Here is an 18,100-nt window from a genome sequence, read left to right on the forward strand (position 1 = left end):
ATAAAGTTATATTTCAGTGGATAGGTAGTTCTTAAATGGTGCTGTCACCATTGATAGTGCCATTTAAAGGGTTAAAGTGATGCAATTGTAGCTTGCACTGATCATAGAAATTAGACTTAGGTGCTGTCTGTACAACACAGCCAGCACCAATGCTGTATGCAGCGGGCTGAGCCCCTGAGCACAACCCCATAAATGCAGTGTGCACAGTGATGAGTAAGTGCCTCAGTTGCATTGGGCCCATTAATTGCCAGGGGCAAGTGCAACTGGTGTATTGTCCCCAATGCTTATTCTGCGCAACAGATCATCAGCAATACTACAGTGTTATTGAAAAACAACCTGATTTTCCGTGGACCCTGAGTAAATCAAACTGCAAATCTGGCAGAAACCCAAGTGCCAGACACAGATTTCACCAGCAGATTCCTTTGAAAATACGTTTTTGGTTTAACCATCATGTAAAAACCTCTGTGTGAACACACCCTTAAATCAATGTCTTCTGCGGAGAGATCACAACTAAAACTAATACAATATGACCTATCTGGCAGATGTGAATAAGGTTAAACACATCTGTCTTTTATTAAGAACCAACATTATCCATTATCAGGGGGATCCTGTATATTAAGGGGGTAATTCCCAAGATAGTAAGTTATCCCTTATCCATATGATCAGGGATAACTTACTTGTTTACTGGGGAATCGGATCTGACTCCATTCCCAAGAATATGGTTCTGGAACTGGGCTCTGCATTGCCATCGTTAATCGAGCAGAGGTGCCCATGTTCAATCTCCGCTCCATTCATTGTTAATGGCACGGTCGCATCAAGATAGCGTTCTGCAGAATACGGTTCCCGGGTTCTATGGTCTCGTTCTCAAAATTACTGGGGTTTTCCAGTAATTACATTCAGATCCGGTGAATAGTAAGTTATCCTCGAACCTAAACATAAGGGATAAGTTACTAACTTGGGAATAACCATTTAAGGCTCGAGCTGTAAAGAGACTTGAAGATTGTAATGTCGCATTGTGACACTGCAAGTAATGATTGTGGCAGGTAACATAAGACCATAACAGGTCTGTCAGCAAAAATATAAATCTGATGGATCTTTATTTGCCTCATACAGTGCCATGTAAATCACGTGAGACTGTGACTTCCTTGTGACCTATTTGGCTGTACATGAACATCTACTCTACCGTGTGCATAAGCCCTAGGGTGAAGATATATTTGCATTTTGTCCCCACATAACCTCACATGTGAGCGGATGATATGGGCTGAAAAACTTTAATATAGGTGCCAATACTAAAAAAAAAAAAAAAAAAATCATCAGTTAAATTAAACATGTGAGCAAACAGCATGATATTCTCAACTTAAACTGCTAAATTTAATTTAAAAAGAAAAAAACTGAAGTTTCTATATTTGTGCTGATTGGTTCTAAAACAAGCAATTACCAATGACTGATAAAGTTGTAGAGGCGACTGTCTTACTAGCAATTGTGGAATGTGGGAACCCTGATCTTAAGAATTAGGGGACGCAGCTCTTCAGTCAATTCTAATTTTTTTGTTTCTACACAGCACCACCCTTGCCACAGGCTGTGCAAGGAACTGCAGCATGGCCACATTCAAGTAAATAAATTTAGTTTCAGTTCCCTACACAGATGGAAAACTTAGACAGGAAGGCAACAGTGATTCACGTGATTCTCAGGAGCAGTTGGACTTCCAGATGTCGAATTCCCACTAATCATAAAGTGATGGCGAAACCTTTCATATCTCAGCGTCCTGACTAAACGCTAAAAAAAAATCTGAGTTTCTTTGAAGTGCCCATGACGTATATGGAGATAAAGGTTTTACACATAGCCATCAGCCCTTTGAGGTCACACACCATCCATGCCCATTTCTTGTCCCTTCCCTATCTCAATGTGAAATGTGGTGTGGGGGGGATCCATCTCCTGACAGAAGCACTGGTTTTCTAGCTTTATTGGGAAGCTTCGATAGTACTCAGGTGATTCTCCGACTCTTCCAGACATATGCTTTATTTAATCAAGGGCCTCCAGGACAGTATTCCATAAAGACAAAAGCAAAATCGCTCAGCATTAGTATGATCAAGACTGGCAACAGCATCTGGCAAAATTGGGAAAGGGCTAGAGCTCGCAGCGTCTGGGGGTCCCCACTCCATACAGTGCAGGTGTCAGCTGTGAAATACCTCTAATCGCAGCAATCATTAGAATAGAATTGAAGAGGTTAAAAATGGTGGTGACCCTTCCGACACCCATTGACAAACCCCACAACATGACTGCGGGTTGCCTGTGTCATGGCAGCCAGGAAGCCTACTGAAGTCCCCTGTATCCGCCATGCATGTACATGCCAGGCTTCATAGGAGACTGTTGATGTTACAATATACTGCAATATTACAGTATCACAGTGTATTGTACAAGTTATCCTCAGCTCAAATACGGGGTCAATAAAAAAAAAAAAAAAAAGAATATAAAAGTTTGTATCACCCCTATTTAACCAGAATGTAAGTAAAATGTAAAAAATTAGCAGGACAGGCGCATGATGCCATTCTGGGCTACTAATCAGAAGAGGGGCGCGGATGAAGGCATGAAGGAGGGGAAGGGCTCTGGTCTGGGGCCCACCGACTCCTGCAGCTTTTCTAATCAGGTTTAATAGTATTTATTCCATACGGTGATTGCTGAAACAAGAAAAAATTAAAACAGCAGGATCACCAGGTTTTTTTGGGTCCCTTCGCCTCCCCAAAAAATTTACTAATAAGAGATCAGAAAGTCATATGGATCCCAAAATGGTGATGATGAAAACAACAACTTGCCCGGCAAAAAAAAAGTTCCGATATAACTATTGACTAAAAATGAAAAGTTATTATTCTTCGATGGTGAGGAGGAAAAAGCAAACAGAATAGGGGCCCCCTGGGACTCTCACCCAGGGGCCACATAGACCTGGTGCGGCCTCCGTTCAAGAACTGGATAACATATCATGCCTGAAAAACAACTGAGGGCTGAACATATCCCCCCCATCCCCGGGATAAGCCCCCCTCGCTTCATACGTAGTGTTTCTGATTCAGTTTCTCAATAGGGTAAATAATGGCGAATGACTGCACTTAGTCGGCCACCTTATTTTCACAATTAGTGGAGGTCAAATTGAGTGGAACCCCTATAATTAGCCATTCATGGGGTGTACTAATAATGTAGTGAGGCTTCTAGGTATCTCTGGCTGACATGCGCACTGTGGAGTCCAAATGTGTAAAGTAAACACAACAGATTAGATAGAAACTCTTCATCTCTCCCTCTATCCTCCCAATTCATCTCACCTCCTCCTCCAAATTATTCCTCAACATTCAATCCTGGATCTCCAAACACAGACAGCCACCTCATGCCCTCTCCTGTTCCCACCTGCTAACACGTTCTCTGCTCCTCCTCACTGCTGGAGATATCTCTCCAAATCCTGGTCCTCCTCGCCATATCCCCACAGTCACTTCTACCTCCTATCCACGACCTTCCTCAAACTGTCGCAACCCTTCTAACCTCATACCCATCCAACTAATACCCACTTCCTCAGCTATACTAACAGGAGCTCTATGGAACGCTCGCTCTGTCTGCAACAAACTTTCCTTCATCCACGATCTTTTCATTACAAACAAACTCTCCTTCCTCGCCATCACCGAAACCTGGCTCACCCCCTCTGACACAGCCTCCCCAGCTGCCCTTTCATATGGCGGATTCCACCTTTCCCATACCCCCCGCCCCAATGGCAAACATGGTGGAGGCGTAGGTTTCCTCCTATCAGAACTCTGCGCTTTCACCAAAATCCCACTGCCACCCTCCGTTACACTCCCCTCTTTTGAGGTGCACTGTGTGCGCATCTATTCCCCCTCCAACTGGCCGTCGTTTACCGACCCCCAGGGCAAGCCACCACCTTCTTAGACCATTTCACCACCTGGCTGCTTCACTTCCTTTCCACTGACATCCCCACTATCATAATGGGTGACTTCAACATCCCCATTGACACTCCCCACTCGTCTGTCTCTAAGCTCCTATCCCTCACTTCCTCCTTTGGACTCACTCAATGGTCTTCCACACCCACCCACAAAGATGGCCACATACTGGACCTCATCTTCACCCGCTTCTGTTCCCTATCTAACCTCTCTAACTCACCACTCCCTCTCTCTGACCATAACCTCCTCACATTTTCTACCCTCTCCTCTCCGGGTGCACAATCCCCACTCCACAAACTCACACACCCTCGCAGAAATCTCAAACACCTTGACCTACACTCTCTCTCTGAATCCCTCCTTCCTCTCACAGACATAAATTCCTTACACGATGCAGACGTTGCTGCTGCTTCATATAACACCACAATAGCTTCAGCTCTAGACTCGATCGCCCCTCTCACACACACCACACCTTGCACATCCAACAGGCAACCCTGGCACACTAAACTTACCAAAGAACTGCGCCGGGCCTCCAGGGTTGCGGAGCGGAGATGGAAAAGGTCTCACTCCATCGAGCACTTCATCGCATTCAAGCAATCCCTCACTAATTTCAAGTCCGCACTCACTACAGCAAAACAAACCTACTTCTCATCTCTCATATCCTCCCTATCTCACAACCCTAAACAGCTATTTAACACTTTCAACTCTCTCCTTCGTCCCCCAGCACCTCCTCCCTCTTCTCTCATCTCAGCCGACGACTTTGCCTCATTCTTCAAACAGAAGATTGACACCATCAGACAAAACTTTTGCCTAAAGTCCACACAACCCCTCCTCATATCTACTCAACCCTCCTCCTCCAAACCCCACTTCTCCACCATTACAGAAGGTCAAGTTTCCTCTTTACTTTCCAAATCACACCTCACCACCTGCGAACTTGACCCAATCCCATCCCACCTCATCACTAACCTCACCACAGTCTTCATCCCAACCCTAACCCACCTCTTCAATCTATCACTAACAACCGGAGTCTTCCCCTCATGTTTCAAACATGCCGCAATCACACCCATCCTCAAAAAGCCCTCCCTTGACCCTTCCTCTCTGACTAGCTACCGCCCCATATCACTCCTCCCCTTTGCCTCAAAACTTCTAGAACAACATGTCCACCTTGAACTGTCCTCCCACCTCTCCTCCTGCTCCCTCTTCGACCGTCTACAATCTGGCTTCCGACCGCATCACTCGATTGAAACTGCCCTGACCAAAGTCACCAACGACCTACTAAATGCCAAATCCAAGCAACACTACTCCATCCTCCTCCTTCTGGACCTGTCATCTGCCTTTGACACAGTGGACCATTCCCTCTTACTCCAGATTCTCTCATCTCTTGGCATAACGGACTTGGCTCTATCTTGGATCTCCTCATACTTAACAGACAGGACATTCAGCGTCTCCCACTCACGCACCACCTCCTCATCTCGCCCCCTATCTGTCGGTGTCCCCCAAGGTTCAGTTCTAGGACCTCTGCTCTTCTCCATCTACACCTTCGGCCTGGGACAGCTCATAGAGTCTCACGGCTTTCAGTATCACCTCTATGCTGATGACACACAGACCTACCTCTCTGGACCCGATATCTCCTCCCTACTAACCAGAATCCCACAATGTCTGTCCGCCATCTCATCCTTCTTCTCCGACAGATTTCTAAAACTCAACATGGATAAAACAGAGTTCATCATCTTTCCACCCTCTCATTCACATCCCCCATCCGACCTATCCATCAACGTCAATGGCTGTTCACTCTCCCCAGTCCCACAAGCTCGCTGCCTTGGGGTAACCCTGGACTCTGGTCTCTCCTTCAAGCCACATATCCAAGCCCTTTCCACCTCCTGCCGACTCCAACTCAAAAACATCTCCCGGATCCGTGCATTCCTCAGCAAAGACTCTGCAAAAACACTAGTGCATGCCCTCATCATATCCCGCCTCGACTACTGCAACCTCCTGCTCCGTGGCCTCCCTTCCAACACTCTTGCACCTCTCCAATCTATCCTAAACTCTGCAGCTCGACTAATCCACCTGTCCCCCCGCTATTCCCCGGCCTCTCCTCTCTGTCAATCCCTTCACTGGCTCCCCATTGCCCAGAGAATTCAGTTCAAAACCCTAACCATGGCATACAAAGCCATTCACAACATGTCTCCACCATACATCTGTGACCTAGTCTCCCGGTACTTACCTGCACGCAACCTCCGATCCTCACAAGATCTCCTTCTCTACTCCCCTCTTATCTCCTCCTCCCACAATCGTATACAAGATTTCTCCCATGCATCCCCCCTACTCTGGAACTCTCTACCCCAACATATCAGACTCTCGCCGACCGTGGAAACCTTCAAAAGGAACCTGAAGACCCACCTCTTCCGACAAGCCTACAACCTGCAGTAACCACCACTCCACAAATAATGCTGCACGACCAGCTCTACCCTCACCTACTGTATCCTCACCCATCCCTTGTAGACTGTGAGCCCTCGCGGGCAGGGTCCTCGCTCCTCCTGTACCAGTCGCTGACTCGTTTTGTTAAGATTATGTAAATGCTTTTGTTATGTATATCCCTATCACATGTAAAGCGCCATGGAATAAATGGCGCTATAATAATAAATAATAATAATAATAATAATAGTAAAAATGCCACAACCAATATGGCTTCTTAAACAGCAGCCTGACGTCACATCCTGCACAGGCCTTTGGTTCTACAGATATTTTCTTCCGTCTGACAACTAGGTAAGAAAAGAAAGGTTCCGTTGTCTTACATTCCGACATGGAGGCTGAGTCCTGCGGTACCGGACCAGTGTGGGTGTCTGAGGCTCTGCGGGTCCTGGGTAACGCGCTGCTGGGCTCTTGTGCGCCCTCTACTGTATGGTTCAAAGAAAGCAGCCAGAAGAACCTTAGGAGTAGAGACTTCCTAGTACCCAGGGGCGCGCTGAAGACAAGCTTCCCGGATGGAGAGGTGCATGCAGGGTGCAGGTCACATGGCTGTAATCAGCGCGCAGATGCTGCTCGTTTTGAGTTACTGGTGAATGCAGATGTCAGGGTCACGTGTGTGGTCAGAGCTGCACTTTGCACTAGAAGGCGTGAAACGTTTTGGAATTTAAAATTAACTTCTATGGAGGGAACAGACCTGCGACTTCATCAGATTGTGTAACATTGTGCAGATTTGTTTCCACCTTATCTTAATGTGTTGTGCTGTCTGCTGAGCCGGTGTATCTAATCTCGCCATATAGGGGGAGACCTTGCATCTAAGCCTATCCTATATGATACAGCTGCGCCAGTGCATCTAAGCCTATCCTATATGATACCACTGCGCCAGTGCATCTAAGCCTATCCTATATGATACCACTGCGCCAGTGCATCTAAGCCTATCCTATATGATACAGCTGCGCCAGTGCATCTAAGCCTATCCTACATGATACCGCTGCGCCAGTGCATCTAAGCCTATCCTATATGATACCACTGCGCTCGTGTATCTAAACTTATACTATATGATACCACTGCGCTCGTGTATCTTAGCCTATCCTACATGATACCACTGTGCCCGTGTATCTAAGCCTATCCTATATGATACCGCTGCGCCAGTGCATCTAAGCCTATCCTATATGATACCACAGCGCCCGTGTATCTAAGCCTATCCTACATGATACCGCTGCGCCCGTTTATCTAAACTTATATGATACCACAGCTCTTGTGTATCTTAACCTATCCTATATGATACCGCTGCGTCAGTGAATCCAAGCCTATCCTGCATGATACCACTGCGCCCGTGTATCTAAACTTATACTATATGATACCACTGCGCTCGTGTATCTTAGCCTATCCTATATGATACCGCTCCGCCCGTGTATCTAATCTCTCCATATAGGGGGAGACCTTGCATCCAAGCCTATCCTATGATACCGCTATGTCCGTGCATCTAAGCCTATCCTATATGATACCGCTACGCCTGTGTATCTAAACGTATACTATATGATACCGCTGCGCCCGTGTATCTAAACTTATACTATATGATACTGCTGCGCCCGTGTATCTTAGGCTATCCTATATGATACCGCTGCGCCAGTGCGTCCAAGTCTATCATATAGGATAGGCTTAGATGCACGGTGTATCTAATCCTATCCTACATGATGCCACTGTGCCCGTGTATCTAAGCCTATCTATATGATACCGCTGTGCCAGTGCATCCAAGCCTATCCTATATGATACCGCTGTCTGTGTATCTAAGCCTATCCTATGATACCGCTATGCCCGTGTATCTAAGCCTATCCTATGATACCACTATGCCCGTGTATCTAAGCCTATCCTACATGATACCGCTGTGCCCGTGTATCTACGCCTATCCTATATGATACTGCTGCACCAGTGCATCTAAGCCTATCCTATATGATACCGCTGCGCCTGTGTATCTAAACGTATACTATATGATACTGCTGCGCCTGTGTATCTTAGCCTATCCTATATGATACCGCTGTGCCCGTGCATCATACACGGGCACAGCGGTATCATATAGGATAGGCTTAGAAACACAGGCGCAGCGGTATCATAGGATAGGCTTAGATAGACTTGGATGCACTGGTGCAGCGGTATCATATAGGATAGGCTTAGATACACGGTGTATCTAATCCTATCCTACATGATACCACTGCGCCCGTGTATCTAAGCCTATCTATATGATACCGCAGCACCAGTGCATCTAAGCCTATCCTATATGATACCGCTGCGCCCGTGTATCTAAACGTATACTATATGATACCGCTGCGCCCGTGTATCTAAACTTATACTATATGATACCGCTGCGCCCGTGTATCTAAACTTATACTATGATACCGCTGTGCCAGTGCATCCAAGCCTATCCTATGATACCGCTGCGCCCGTGTATCTAAGCCTATCCTACATGATACCGCAGCACCAGTGCATCTAAGCCTATCCTATATGATACCGCTGCGCCCGTGTATCTAAACGTATACTATATGATACCGCTGCGCCCGTGTATCTAAACGTATACTATATGATACCGCTGCGCCCGTGTATCTAAACTTATACTATGATACCGCTGCGCCAGTGCATCCAAGCCTATCCTATGATACCGCTGCGCCCGTGTATCTAAGCCTTTCCTATATGATACCGCTGCGCCAGTGCATCTAAGCCTATCGTGTGATACTGCCGAATGTGTATCTAAGCCCATCATATACAATGCTGTGTATCTGAGCTTGTACTGGCAGTTCTTGTAATGACTTGTCCCTTACTAATGTTCTTGGATTTTCCAGGTTCCTGCGGATCTTGTACAGACGCTGACATCTCTGGCTGCCCCGGGTCTCCCGCCGGTGAAGACATGTCTGCAGTCTGAGGCCGGACTAGTCGTTCAGTTGGACAGACCTGCAGTTTTCCATCGTGTTCTCCGAGACTTCTCTCCATATCTGAAACCTCTTCCCTGTGTAGATGATGGACAGCACATTGTCATCCTGAACTGTGCTCCGCTGCACGGCTGTAGGAGTCTGGAGACACTGCGACTGAGCCACCTGAGAGCCGCGCTAGTAGCCGATCACCTGGCTAAAGTCCTCACCTTAAAGGGGTCCGTTAATCCCTTATACTTCATGCACAACTAGAGCTAAATTCAGGACTGGTTTTCTACCTGCAGGAGCTCATAACCTGCATTATTCTTTTCTTTTTTAGAAAACAAGTATCCCTGGTCCCCGTCAGGCTCTGCAAGGAGGTGGATGAATTCCTGAGCCAGCTGGGGATCTCATGGCCTTGTGCAGACGCTGCAGCTTCTCTAGAAGAGACTGTTTTGAGTTTTAAGGACTTCCTAAGAGACTATATCCAACATAGCAGACATGTGGACTCTACACCTGGAGTAATCAGTTTGCAACTCAAAACCTTTGCAGAGAAGCACAACATAAGCCTACAAGGATATGACCCAAATCTAGACTTCTTTATTGGTAAACCAAAATCAGATTCGCATATCTGAATTAAATTAGAGATCCTTAAGGGGGACTTTATCACTCTATTAAAATATGCTTTATCAACCAGTATAACAATAATGATTTTTTTAGCTGATTGCAGTACCAGACACTGCCAGTAGGAGTCTCCTTTTTACTGTAATTCAGCCCATATTGAACTTTATGCTGTTGTGACATCTGCTGGTCGCATAGAGTACTGCAGCTGCAACTATGAGAGTAATAAACCCCAATATGTGTTTTTTATATATATATATATATATATATATATATTTTTTTTTTAAATAATATCCTGGAACTCAGTTTGTCTTCCTGTTAGACCCCTCACTCAGAAATATTTTTCTTATGTAGTGAGTGAAGATGATCTACGGCATGTGGCAATGTTGCAGAGATCCGCCCAGGAGGTAAGTAATCCTATAAGCGTCCTCTAGATGCACTGTTCTTACCATTCTGAATTTTCTCATAATTATGATTTTTGTACATTTTCAGCAGACGTCCTCCAGTATGGTGTTACACATCGTCGGCTGCGAGGAAGAGTTCCATCAGCAGAAAGTGGACCTTCTCTGGAGGTTGCTGGTCCCCAGCAATGGAGATGTCACTCAGGTACTCACAAATCTAAGATGCTTACCCTCCAAAGATGCACAGCATGAATGTTGCAGCAGACTTTTCACTTGCACCCCCAGAGGCCCCATACATACAGCCACAATGGCTTTATAAGTGGCGAGTACAATGCCGCCATAAATGCCAGCAGAATTTTATCCAATATTTTGCTATGGGTGATTTGTTGATGACCGATTCTCACAAGTTATTGGCTATAAGTATTTGAGAGTCTAGGCGGCGTTCATCTGGGCCCCCAGAGGGCTGCTGTGTTGTGTCTTATATTCTGTGCTACCTAAGTGTTCCTTTTGTAATTTGTAATCAATCTGGATGAAATGCATAAAAAAATGAAGCTTGCTGTTGTTCTGGAAGTTGTAGTTCGGACATAGGTTGCAAAGCACTACAGGAATGGGCAGTATTGATGTGTTTTGGCTATATAGAAATGTCCATTCTGGAGGCGCGGGGTTAATTTGAGCTGTGGGATGAAACACTTCCTGCAGTTGCAGCTCCTGATCCTGCTCTGAGATTATGGGGGCTCAGTTTCCTGAGTCAGGTCCCCTGTATTATACTGCAGTAGATAGACCAGATCAGCAGATGTGCCTTGTGGATTATAAGGATCTGTACAAATGTTCCCGCACATTACCAGGACCTGATATGCAGGGAATGTCCATAGTGGGGGGAACGTGCACTAGTAGAGGGGCCTCGCTGTTCTCCAGTCACAATGATGGTCGCTGCTCTTTTCACAGCTGCAACGTCTACTGGTGTCTGAGCTTGTTTGAAATAACCCTGTGTGTCTCAGGCTGCACTGTCCAACCCTCATACTTTACACTGCAGCTCTGCTTCTGCAAATTACGAACTGAATAAATGGGTATCATGTTTCAGTTGCCCCTGTGTATTATAGATCTGATGTTACTGTTGCTTATTTTACAGAAGCATCTGATATGTGGTCCTGTAAAACTTCTCAACTCTGCGACACTCATCAGCTGCTCTCAGTACTTTCAGTAAGTTCTTCTCAGTGTGTCCTCAACACACATCATTAAACATGGTCCTGTCAGAAGGGAATGATCCATCTATGGCTGCGACAAATGTAAACAGGTTGCCCTCTAGTGGTGGCAAAAAGTAGTTTAGAATTTCACAGGTACACTATATGCAGAAAAGTATATGCCCCCTCGTCTCACCTCCAGGAGCTTTTCTGACCTTCCTTTCTACACCCTTGGATATTAATAAAGAGTCGTCCCCTCTGCAGATATAACGGCTCCCGCTGTCCTGGGAGGGATTTCTGCAAAGTTTTGGGGGACTGTTTCCTCAACAATAGTGATGATCGAGCATGCTCGTTGCTCGAGATTTACGAGCATGCTCGGGCGAGCACCTATTATCTTCAGTGTGCTCGGGCGTTAAGTTTTCATCGCTCCGTGAACATGATTTGTGACTGTTTGACAGCTTTAATACATGTGAGGAATGGTGCAAAAATAGGCATTCCTCACATGCATTAAAGCTGTCAGTCACAAATCATGTTCAGGGAGCAACAAAAACTTAACGCCCGAGCACGCTGAAGATAATAGGTGCTCGCCCGAGCATGCTCGTAAATCATCACTACTCAACAACCCAGAAGAGCATTTGTGAGGTCAGACCCTGATTTTGAGGGAAGGGTGGAAGGCCGGGCTCACAATCTCCATTATAGGTATTGGTTAGGGCTGAGGTCAGGGTTCTGTGCAGCCGGTCTTGCTCATCCACCAAACTTCCCCCATGTCTGTATGGACCTTGTGAACTGGACATCGGGAACAGAAAAGGGTCTTCTCCAAACTGTTTACTCAAAGCTGGAAGCTACAGTTGTCCAAAATGTCATGTGCTGAAGAATTAAGAAGAGAAGAGACCGACCCCTACCCCTGATAACAGCCCATAGCTTTATCCTCCTCCATCTGTACAGGGGCACAAAGCAGTCAGGGGGTAACGTGCTACTGTAATCACCAAACCCAGACTCCATTCGACGCAGATAGAGAAGTGCGATCCGTCACTGCACAGAACACGTCTCCTCCAAAGTCCAGTGGTGGCGGCTTTACACCACTTCATCTGACGCTCGGCATTGTGCTTGGTGATGTACGGCTGCATACAGCTGCTCTGCCATGAAGCTCCCGGTGGGGGCGCAGTATTTGTGTTGACGTTGAAAACGGAATTCAGTGGTTAAGACTTGTGGTCCTATACTTTTCTCCATACAGTGTATATGCAAAGAATGCTGCACATTATTTAAAATGCTGTTTTTTTTTCTGATATATATTATTGACATGGTGACTCATTGCTGTATCTCATGGTAATTCTTTCCAATTGTCTTCCCCAGGCTGCGGAAATCTCAAATGCTGGAAGCCTCAGTCATGAAATATGGAGAAAGTGTTCAAGGTTGTGACCTATGCATTTTTCTCTTTGTAAGGCTGCATTCACACATTTCCTTTCTTTAATCTGTCAAAAACAGACTGTTTATCTCTCGTGTCAAGCGTGTACCATCTGTTTTGTTTATCTCATACTTTTTTTTTAAAAAACTGAAGGTGTAAACTGTGTGAACTTTCTTTTATCCGTTAACTCGCATTGAGTTGAAAACTCACTGATGTACAAAGTTTGTCTTTTGCTTTATACAGATCCCCATAGACTTTACTGGCCGAGTCTGATTCACTGATTAGAATAGGACTCGCTCTGAGTCTCAAGGATCGGAAATGTGGATCCCTTGTTAAAACTGATGTGTGTGTATGGATCAGTGACTTTCTCTGGGTCAATGTCCTGCCTGTTTAAAAAATGGATGTGTGAATGCAGCCTAAAGTTTAGTTAAGAAGATGCAGAGAGGCATTTGTGCACCCTTAGCTCTGCAGGCGACGGGCTGGTAACTTCCAGCAATCAGGTTGATGTTCACTGATGTCATTTGCCGGTGTGGGGCGACGTTGTGCGATGTCACGGCTCATCATCTCCTCGCTTTATGTCCAGGTGAGAGCTGGGATGAAATTATTAACTCTCTGACCTCGGCTGCAATCAAGTTTGAGTTAATGGCAACTCCCCATCGCTCCCAGGTAATATAGTCCCAGAAAGCATATATATATATATATATATAATTATATCTAGTGCTAGTGGAGATCCTGCTCTGCCTCTTATTCTGCTGCTGTCAGGACGTCCTCGGAGTCGTCCCCGTGGAGCCACAGGTTTGAAACGGGAGGGAAAAGAGAAGATGGAGCAGGATCAGACTACACAGGGTTTGTTTGTAGTCTGTATCTATGGAGACACACAGATCTGAATAGGAGCTGTATGCACAAAATAATACGACATTTTTAATCAAGACTATTTGCAAAGTTGCTTAGTTTTTTTTATTTTAGATGCAACGGGGAAATACTAAAAGGGGTGGCGAAAGTGTTTATACCTTTTATGAAAAGAGAGCAGGGGTTGGTCTTCATTATGAGGTCTGTATTACATTTCAGCAAAAAATGGTGACCACTGCTACATACAGTGGTGCGTCCATGGCGGCGGTGTATGGGGACATTCTTACCCATGAGCCCTCACTATATTCATGCTTTGGGGTGACCAAAGTGAACAGTGGGACAAGCTGGAAAAAAAACTAATTCCAGTCTGATATATGATCCAATCTGCAGTCATAAATTACAATAGCACATTTTTTTTTATACTTTTCCATTAAGGTGAACCTGAACTTGGGGGAGACCAACATCACAACCAAGGGAACGAAAAGTGGCGCATTTGTGATGTATAACTGCGCCCGACTGGCCACCATGTTTGACAGCTATAAAGGCGCTGTCAGTCAAGGTACTATATCCGTCAGCTACTTTTGGGCTGCAGACTGTGTTCTGGTTATAAGAGATATATTCTTCTTTTCTCAGGCACCTATCCAGAGTTCCCACCGGCCGGAGATCTCAACTACTCCAGTCTACGTGAAGAGGTGAGAGAGCCCTGCTCCATGTCCCATCACAGTAATGAGAGTGGCGCCCCCTGGTGTTTATTATTTATCTGACAAACCATTTATAGGGACCAGAAGTTGTGAAGCAAAGATCATGTTCTGTTTTGGACGGTTGCCTGTTAGGGCTTGAACACAACTTCTGTTTCATCACACAGGGAGAATGGCTCCTTCTCTTTAATTATATCATGATGTTCCCAGAGGTGCTCAGCCAGTCGGCACAGATGTCAGCGACCTCCCCCGGGATCCGGGTCACGGCCAACACCGAGGCGGTAAGATGTCTCCTGGGCTGGTTTACTATGTAAGGGAAAGAGACCAGGACACTGACAAGTGCATAGAGATGTAGTAGAGCTGAATTTGTCATGAATCTGGCTTTGCTATATCTGTGTCCTATATGACTTTCACAAAAGAATTTCAAACTTCTTCTTTAATGCAACTTTAGATTTAAAGCTTTAGTGGTCAGGCTTCCGTTATTGGTGCTCCTGCAAGGGGCGGGCATAGCTACAAAGTCATCAAGGCGAGGAGTGTTCACACTTACCATGGAGCCCCCACTGACAGGTCACTTGGATGCAGGACCAGATACCTGAGCAGCGGGAGGCAAGTGGAGGGCACCAGGCAGTGACTACACATGATAAATGTAATGCCCACCAATGGTACCCGCACCTGTCACCAGAACTTGAGGCCCCCCGCAGTCACCAGGGATTCAGGCTGAGGATGAGGAAAATGTGGCTGCAATGCTTTCCTTTTACTGCTATAACAAATATGGTAAACAGTCAAGCATGACTAAAAGTTTATTCCCCAAAATTGCAAGTTATCCCCGATATGTACAATAGGGGATTAATTACTGATCGCTGCGGACTCTGACCTGTGGGACCCCTGAACAGGGCGGTGGATCCTAGATCAGAGGTGCATATGGTCAGCTAGGACTACTGGGAAAAGCAGAGCTGCTTTTTTTTGGAAGTCGCATAGATCAGGGTCCCCAACTCCAGTCCTCAAGGCCCACCAACAGGTCATGTTTTCAGGATTTCCTTAGTATTGCTCAGGGGATAATTGCATCACTTGTGTACTAGTAAGGAAATCCTGAAAACATGACCTGTTGGTGGGCCTTGAGGACTGGAGTTGGGGAACCCTGCCATAGATGATGAACAGAGCGGAGGTCGAGAATGCGCCACCTTCACTCCGTGCAGAACTGGGATCTGCAAAGTCTGGTTCCTGGGATTTATATCCCTGTTCTTGTAACCTTTGGAGGTCCCTGAGGTTGGAACCCCAGTGACTGGTAAATTATCCCCAAATCCATAGAATAGGGGGTTACCTTACTATTTTGGGAATAACCCTTTAATTACATGTTTCAGTAACTTCCATAGAAGTGAATGGAGAGAGCTGCATATGTACAGTCACCTCCTAAGGGCTCATGCAGATGTTATTTGGTCCGAGCACAGACTGACTGTAGGTCTCCCGACCCGTGCGTGACAGCCTCACAGGCATATATCAGGAGATCTGCAAACAGTCCATGCTCGGACAGTCGCATCATCAGGGCGTGATGGAAATTATATTATTGCAATAGCCACTAAGCCCCGAATCGGCGCTGACTACATCAGAGCATCTCTACAGCTGCAGAACATCCCACTTGTCAGGGCCGATGTATTATACATTGACTATTGGTTTTATTTCAGGTGTGTAAATTCCTTGTCAGCCTCAGCATGGATTTCAGCTGTTACTACAACAGGGTGCACATATTAGGGGTGAGTGATATCACACAGCTTTATCTACAGATTGTGAGTTTTTGTTAGTTTGCAATGAAATAAAACACGTTCCATGCCTTTTGCAGGAGCCGCTGCCTCATCTCTTCAGTCAGATGTTTGCTCGCCTGCAGCTGATGAAAGCCGTTCAGAGCGTGCTGCATTCTGCATTAAAGACGCTTCATATTTTACCATTGACTCAGATATAGGACTGAAGATCAGACACTATAGGGCTGATGCATACATGAACTATCTATGGTCCTGGTATTAGCCTGTACACCTGGAGAACAAGTGGTCTTATCAGGAGGAATCATATGACACCGACATTGAAAGAACTTTTATATCCATCACCAGCAACTGGGATAGGGGATGATGCCATAATACTCATCCAATGGGCCCCTGGAAATAAGCAGCCTCCAATAAGTTTACCAGACACTTCTCTTACTCTTCTTGACCTGGGACATTCCAGAAATCTATTGAATGTCTTTTATTCTGTGATTTTAGGGAGTGTAGAGAGAATGGCTGATTGGGGATAAAAAATGTAAATATTCTCTGTCTCCGTTTTAACATATTTATTGTGAGTTATCATCCATGATAACTCGACAGTAATGGTAAATGCTGATAAAATGCACTTTATCTTGAAGATAATAAAGTGTTTTTATTTAAGAAAGATGTGGCTTTACTTTACTTGTGTAGCAGATAAATGTTCTGCATTTATGGGGTATACATCATACAGTATAGGGGACTATTAACCGCTAAAGAATAAGAATCTAAAGTTATTCAATAGTTTAACTGCTATAATGCTGCCCCCTATGTACAATAATTACTATAATACTGCCCCCTATGTACAAGAATATAACTACTGTAATACTGCCCCTATGTACAAGAATATAACTACTATAATACTGCCCCTATGTACAAGAATATAACTACTATAATACTGCCCCCTATGTACAAGAATATAACTACTATAATACAGCCCCTATGTACAAGAATATAACTACTATAATACTGCCCCCTATGTACAAGAATATAACTACTATAATACTGCCCCCTATGTACAAGAATATAACTACTATAATACAGCCCCTATGTACAAGAATATAACTACTATAATACTGCCCCCTATGTACAAGAATATAACTACTATAATACTGCCCCCTATGTACAAGAATATAACTACTATAATACTGCTCCTATGTACAAGAATATAACTACTATAATACTGCTCCTATGTACAAGAATATAACTACTATAATACTGCTCCTATGTACAAGAATATAACTACTATAATACTGCTCCTATGTCCAAGAATATAACTACTATAATACTGCCCCTATGTACAAGAATATAACTACTATAATACTGCCCCCTATGTACAAGAATATAACTACTATAATACTGCTCCTATGTACAAGAATATAACTACTATAATACTGCCCCTATGTACAAGAATATACTATAATACTGCCCCTATGTACAAGAATATAACTACTATAATACTGCTCCTATGTACAAGAATATTACTACTATAATACTGCTCCTATGTACAAGAATATAACTACTATAATACTGCCCCCTATGTACAAGAATATAACTACTATAATACTGTCTCGTATGCACAAGAATATAACTACCATAATACTGCCTCTAGGTACAAGAATATAACTACTATAATACTGCCCCTATGTACAAGAATATAACTACTATAATACTGCCCCTATGTACAAGAATATAACTACTATAATACTGCTCCTATGTACAAGAATATAACTACTATAATACTGCCCCCTATGTACAAGAGTATAACTACTATAATACTGCTCCTATGTACAAGAATATAACTACTATAATACTGCTCCTATGTACAAGAATATAACTACTATAATACTGCCC

General features: G+C 44.7%; 2 protein-coding genes across 3 annotated transcripts in view; one reads left to right on the plus strand and one right to left on the minus strand.

Moving 5' to 3' along the window:
* The window catches only part of NDUFAF3 (NADH:ubiquinone oxidoreductase complex assembly factor 3), a 56,534-nt gene extending 49,574 nt beyond the window's left edge, over nt 1-6,960 (minus strand). The window contains exon 1 of the mRNA XM_073644884.1: nt 6,728-6,960. Coding sequence (XP_073500985.1) covers nt 6,728-6,737 — 10 coding nt within the window. The 5' untranslated portion in view covers nt 6,738-6,960. The remainder of the gene's footprint in view (nt 1-6,727) is intronic.
* DALRD3 (DALR anticodon binding domain containing 3) lies at nt 6,696-16,849 on the plus strand. Of its 2 annotated transcripts, none has more exons than XM_073644882.1 (13): nt 6,696-6,924; nt 9,236-9,540; nt 9,642-9,907; nt 10,277-10,329; nt 10,415-10,528; nt 11,453-11,523; nt 12,858-12,916; nt 13,493-13,575; nt 14,194-14,317; nt 14,392-14,450; nt 14,624-14,737; nt 16,139-16,207; nt 16,294-16,849. In XM_073644882.1, exons 1-13 carry the CDS (start codon nt 6,736-6,738, stop codon nt 16,411-16,413), a joined length of 1,626 nt encoding a protein of 541 aa, XP_073500983.1. In that variant the 5' UTR covers nt 6,696-6,735; the 3' UTR covers nt 16,414-16,849. The 2 variants fall into 2 exon arrangements, with proteins under 2 accessions (XP_073500983.1, XP_073500984.1); XM_073644883.1 differs by having other exon boundaries at nt 10,418-10,528.
* Nucleotides 16,850-18,100: the final 1,251 nt, after the last annotated feature.

The sequence above is a fragment of the Phyllobates terribilis genome, unplaced genomic scaffold (assembly GCF_046119375.1).
Source record: "Phyllobates terribilis strain yellow unplaced genomic scaffold, ASM4611937v1 Scaffold_8__6_contigs__length_399053987, whole genome shotgun sequence".
In the NCBI taxonomy this organism is placed as follows: domain Eukaryota; kingdom Metazoa; phylum Chordata; class Amphibia; order Anura; family Dendrobatidae; genus Phyllobates; species Phyllobates terribilis.

What these genes read in the sequence shown, in the direction of transcription:
- DALRD3 (XM_073644882.1), top strand. Translation starts at nt 6,736, where the DNA reads ATGGAGGCTGAGTCCTGCGGTACCGGACCAGTGTGGGTGTCTGAGGCT. An exon ending in CAACTCCCCATCGCTCCCAG is followed by an intron (nt 13,576 to 14,193) that starts GTAATATAGTCC and finishes TTTTCCATTAAG; the next exon opens with GTGAACCTGAACTTGGGGGA. An exon ending in ACAGGGTGCACATATTAGGG is followed by an intron (nt 16,208 to 16,293) that starts GTGAGTGATATC and finishes TGCCTTTTGCAG; the next exon opens with GAGCCGCTGCCTCATCTCTT.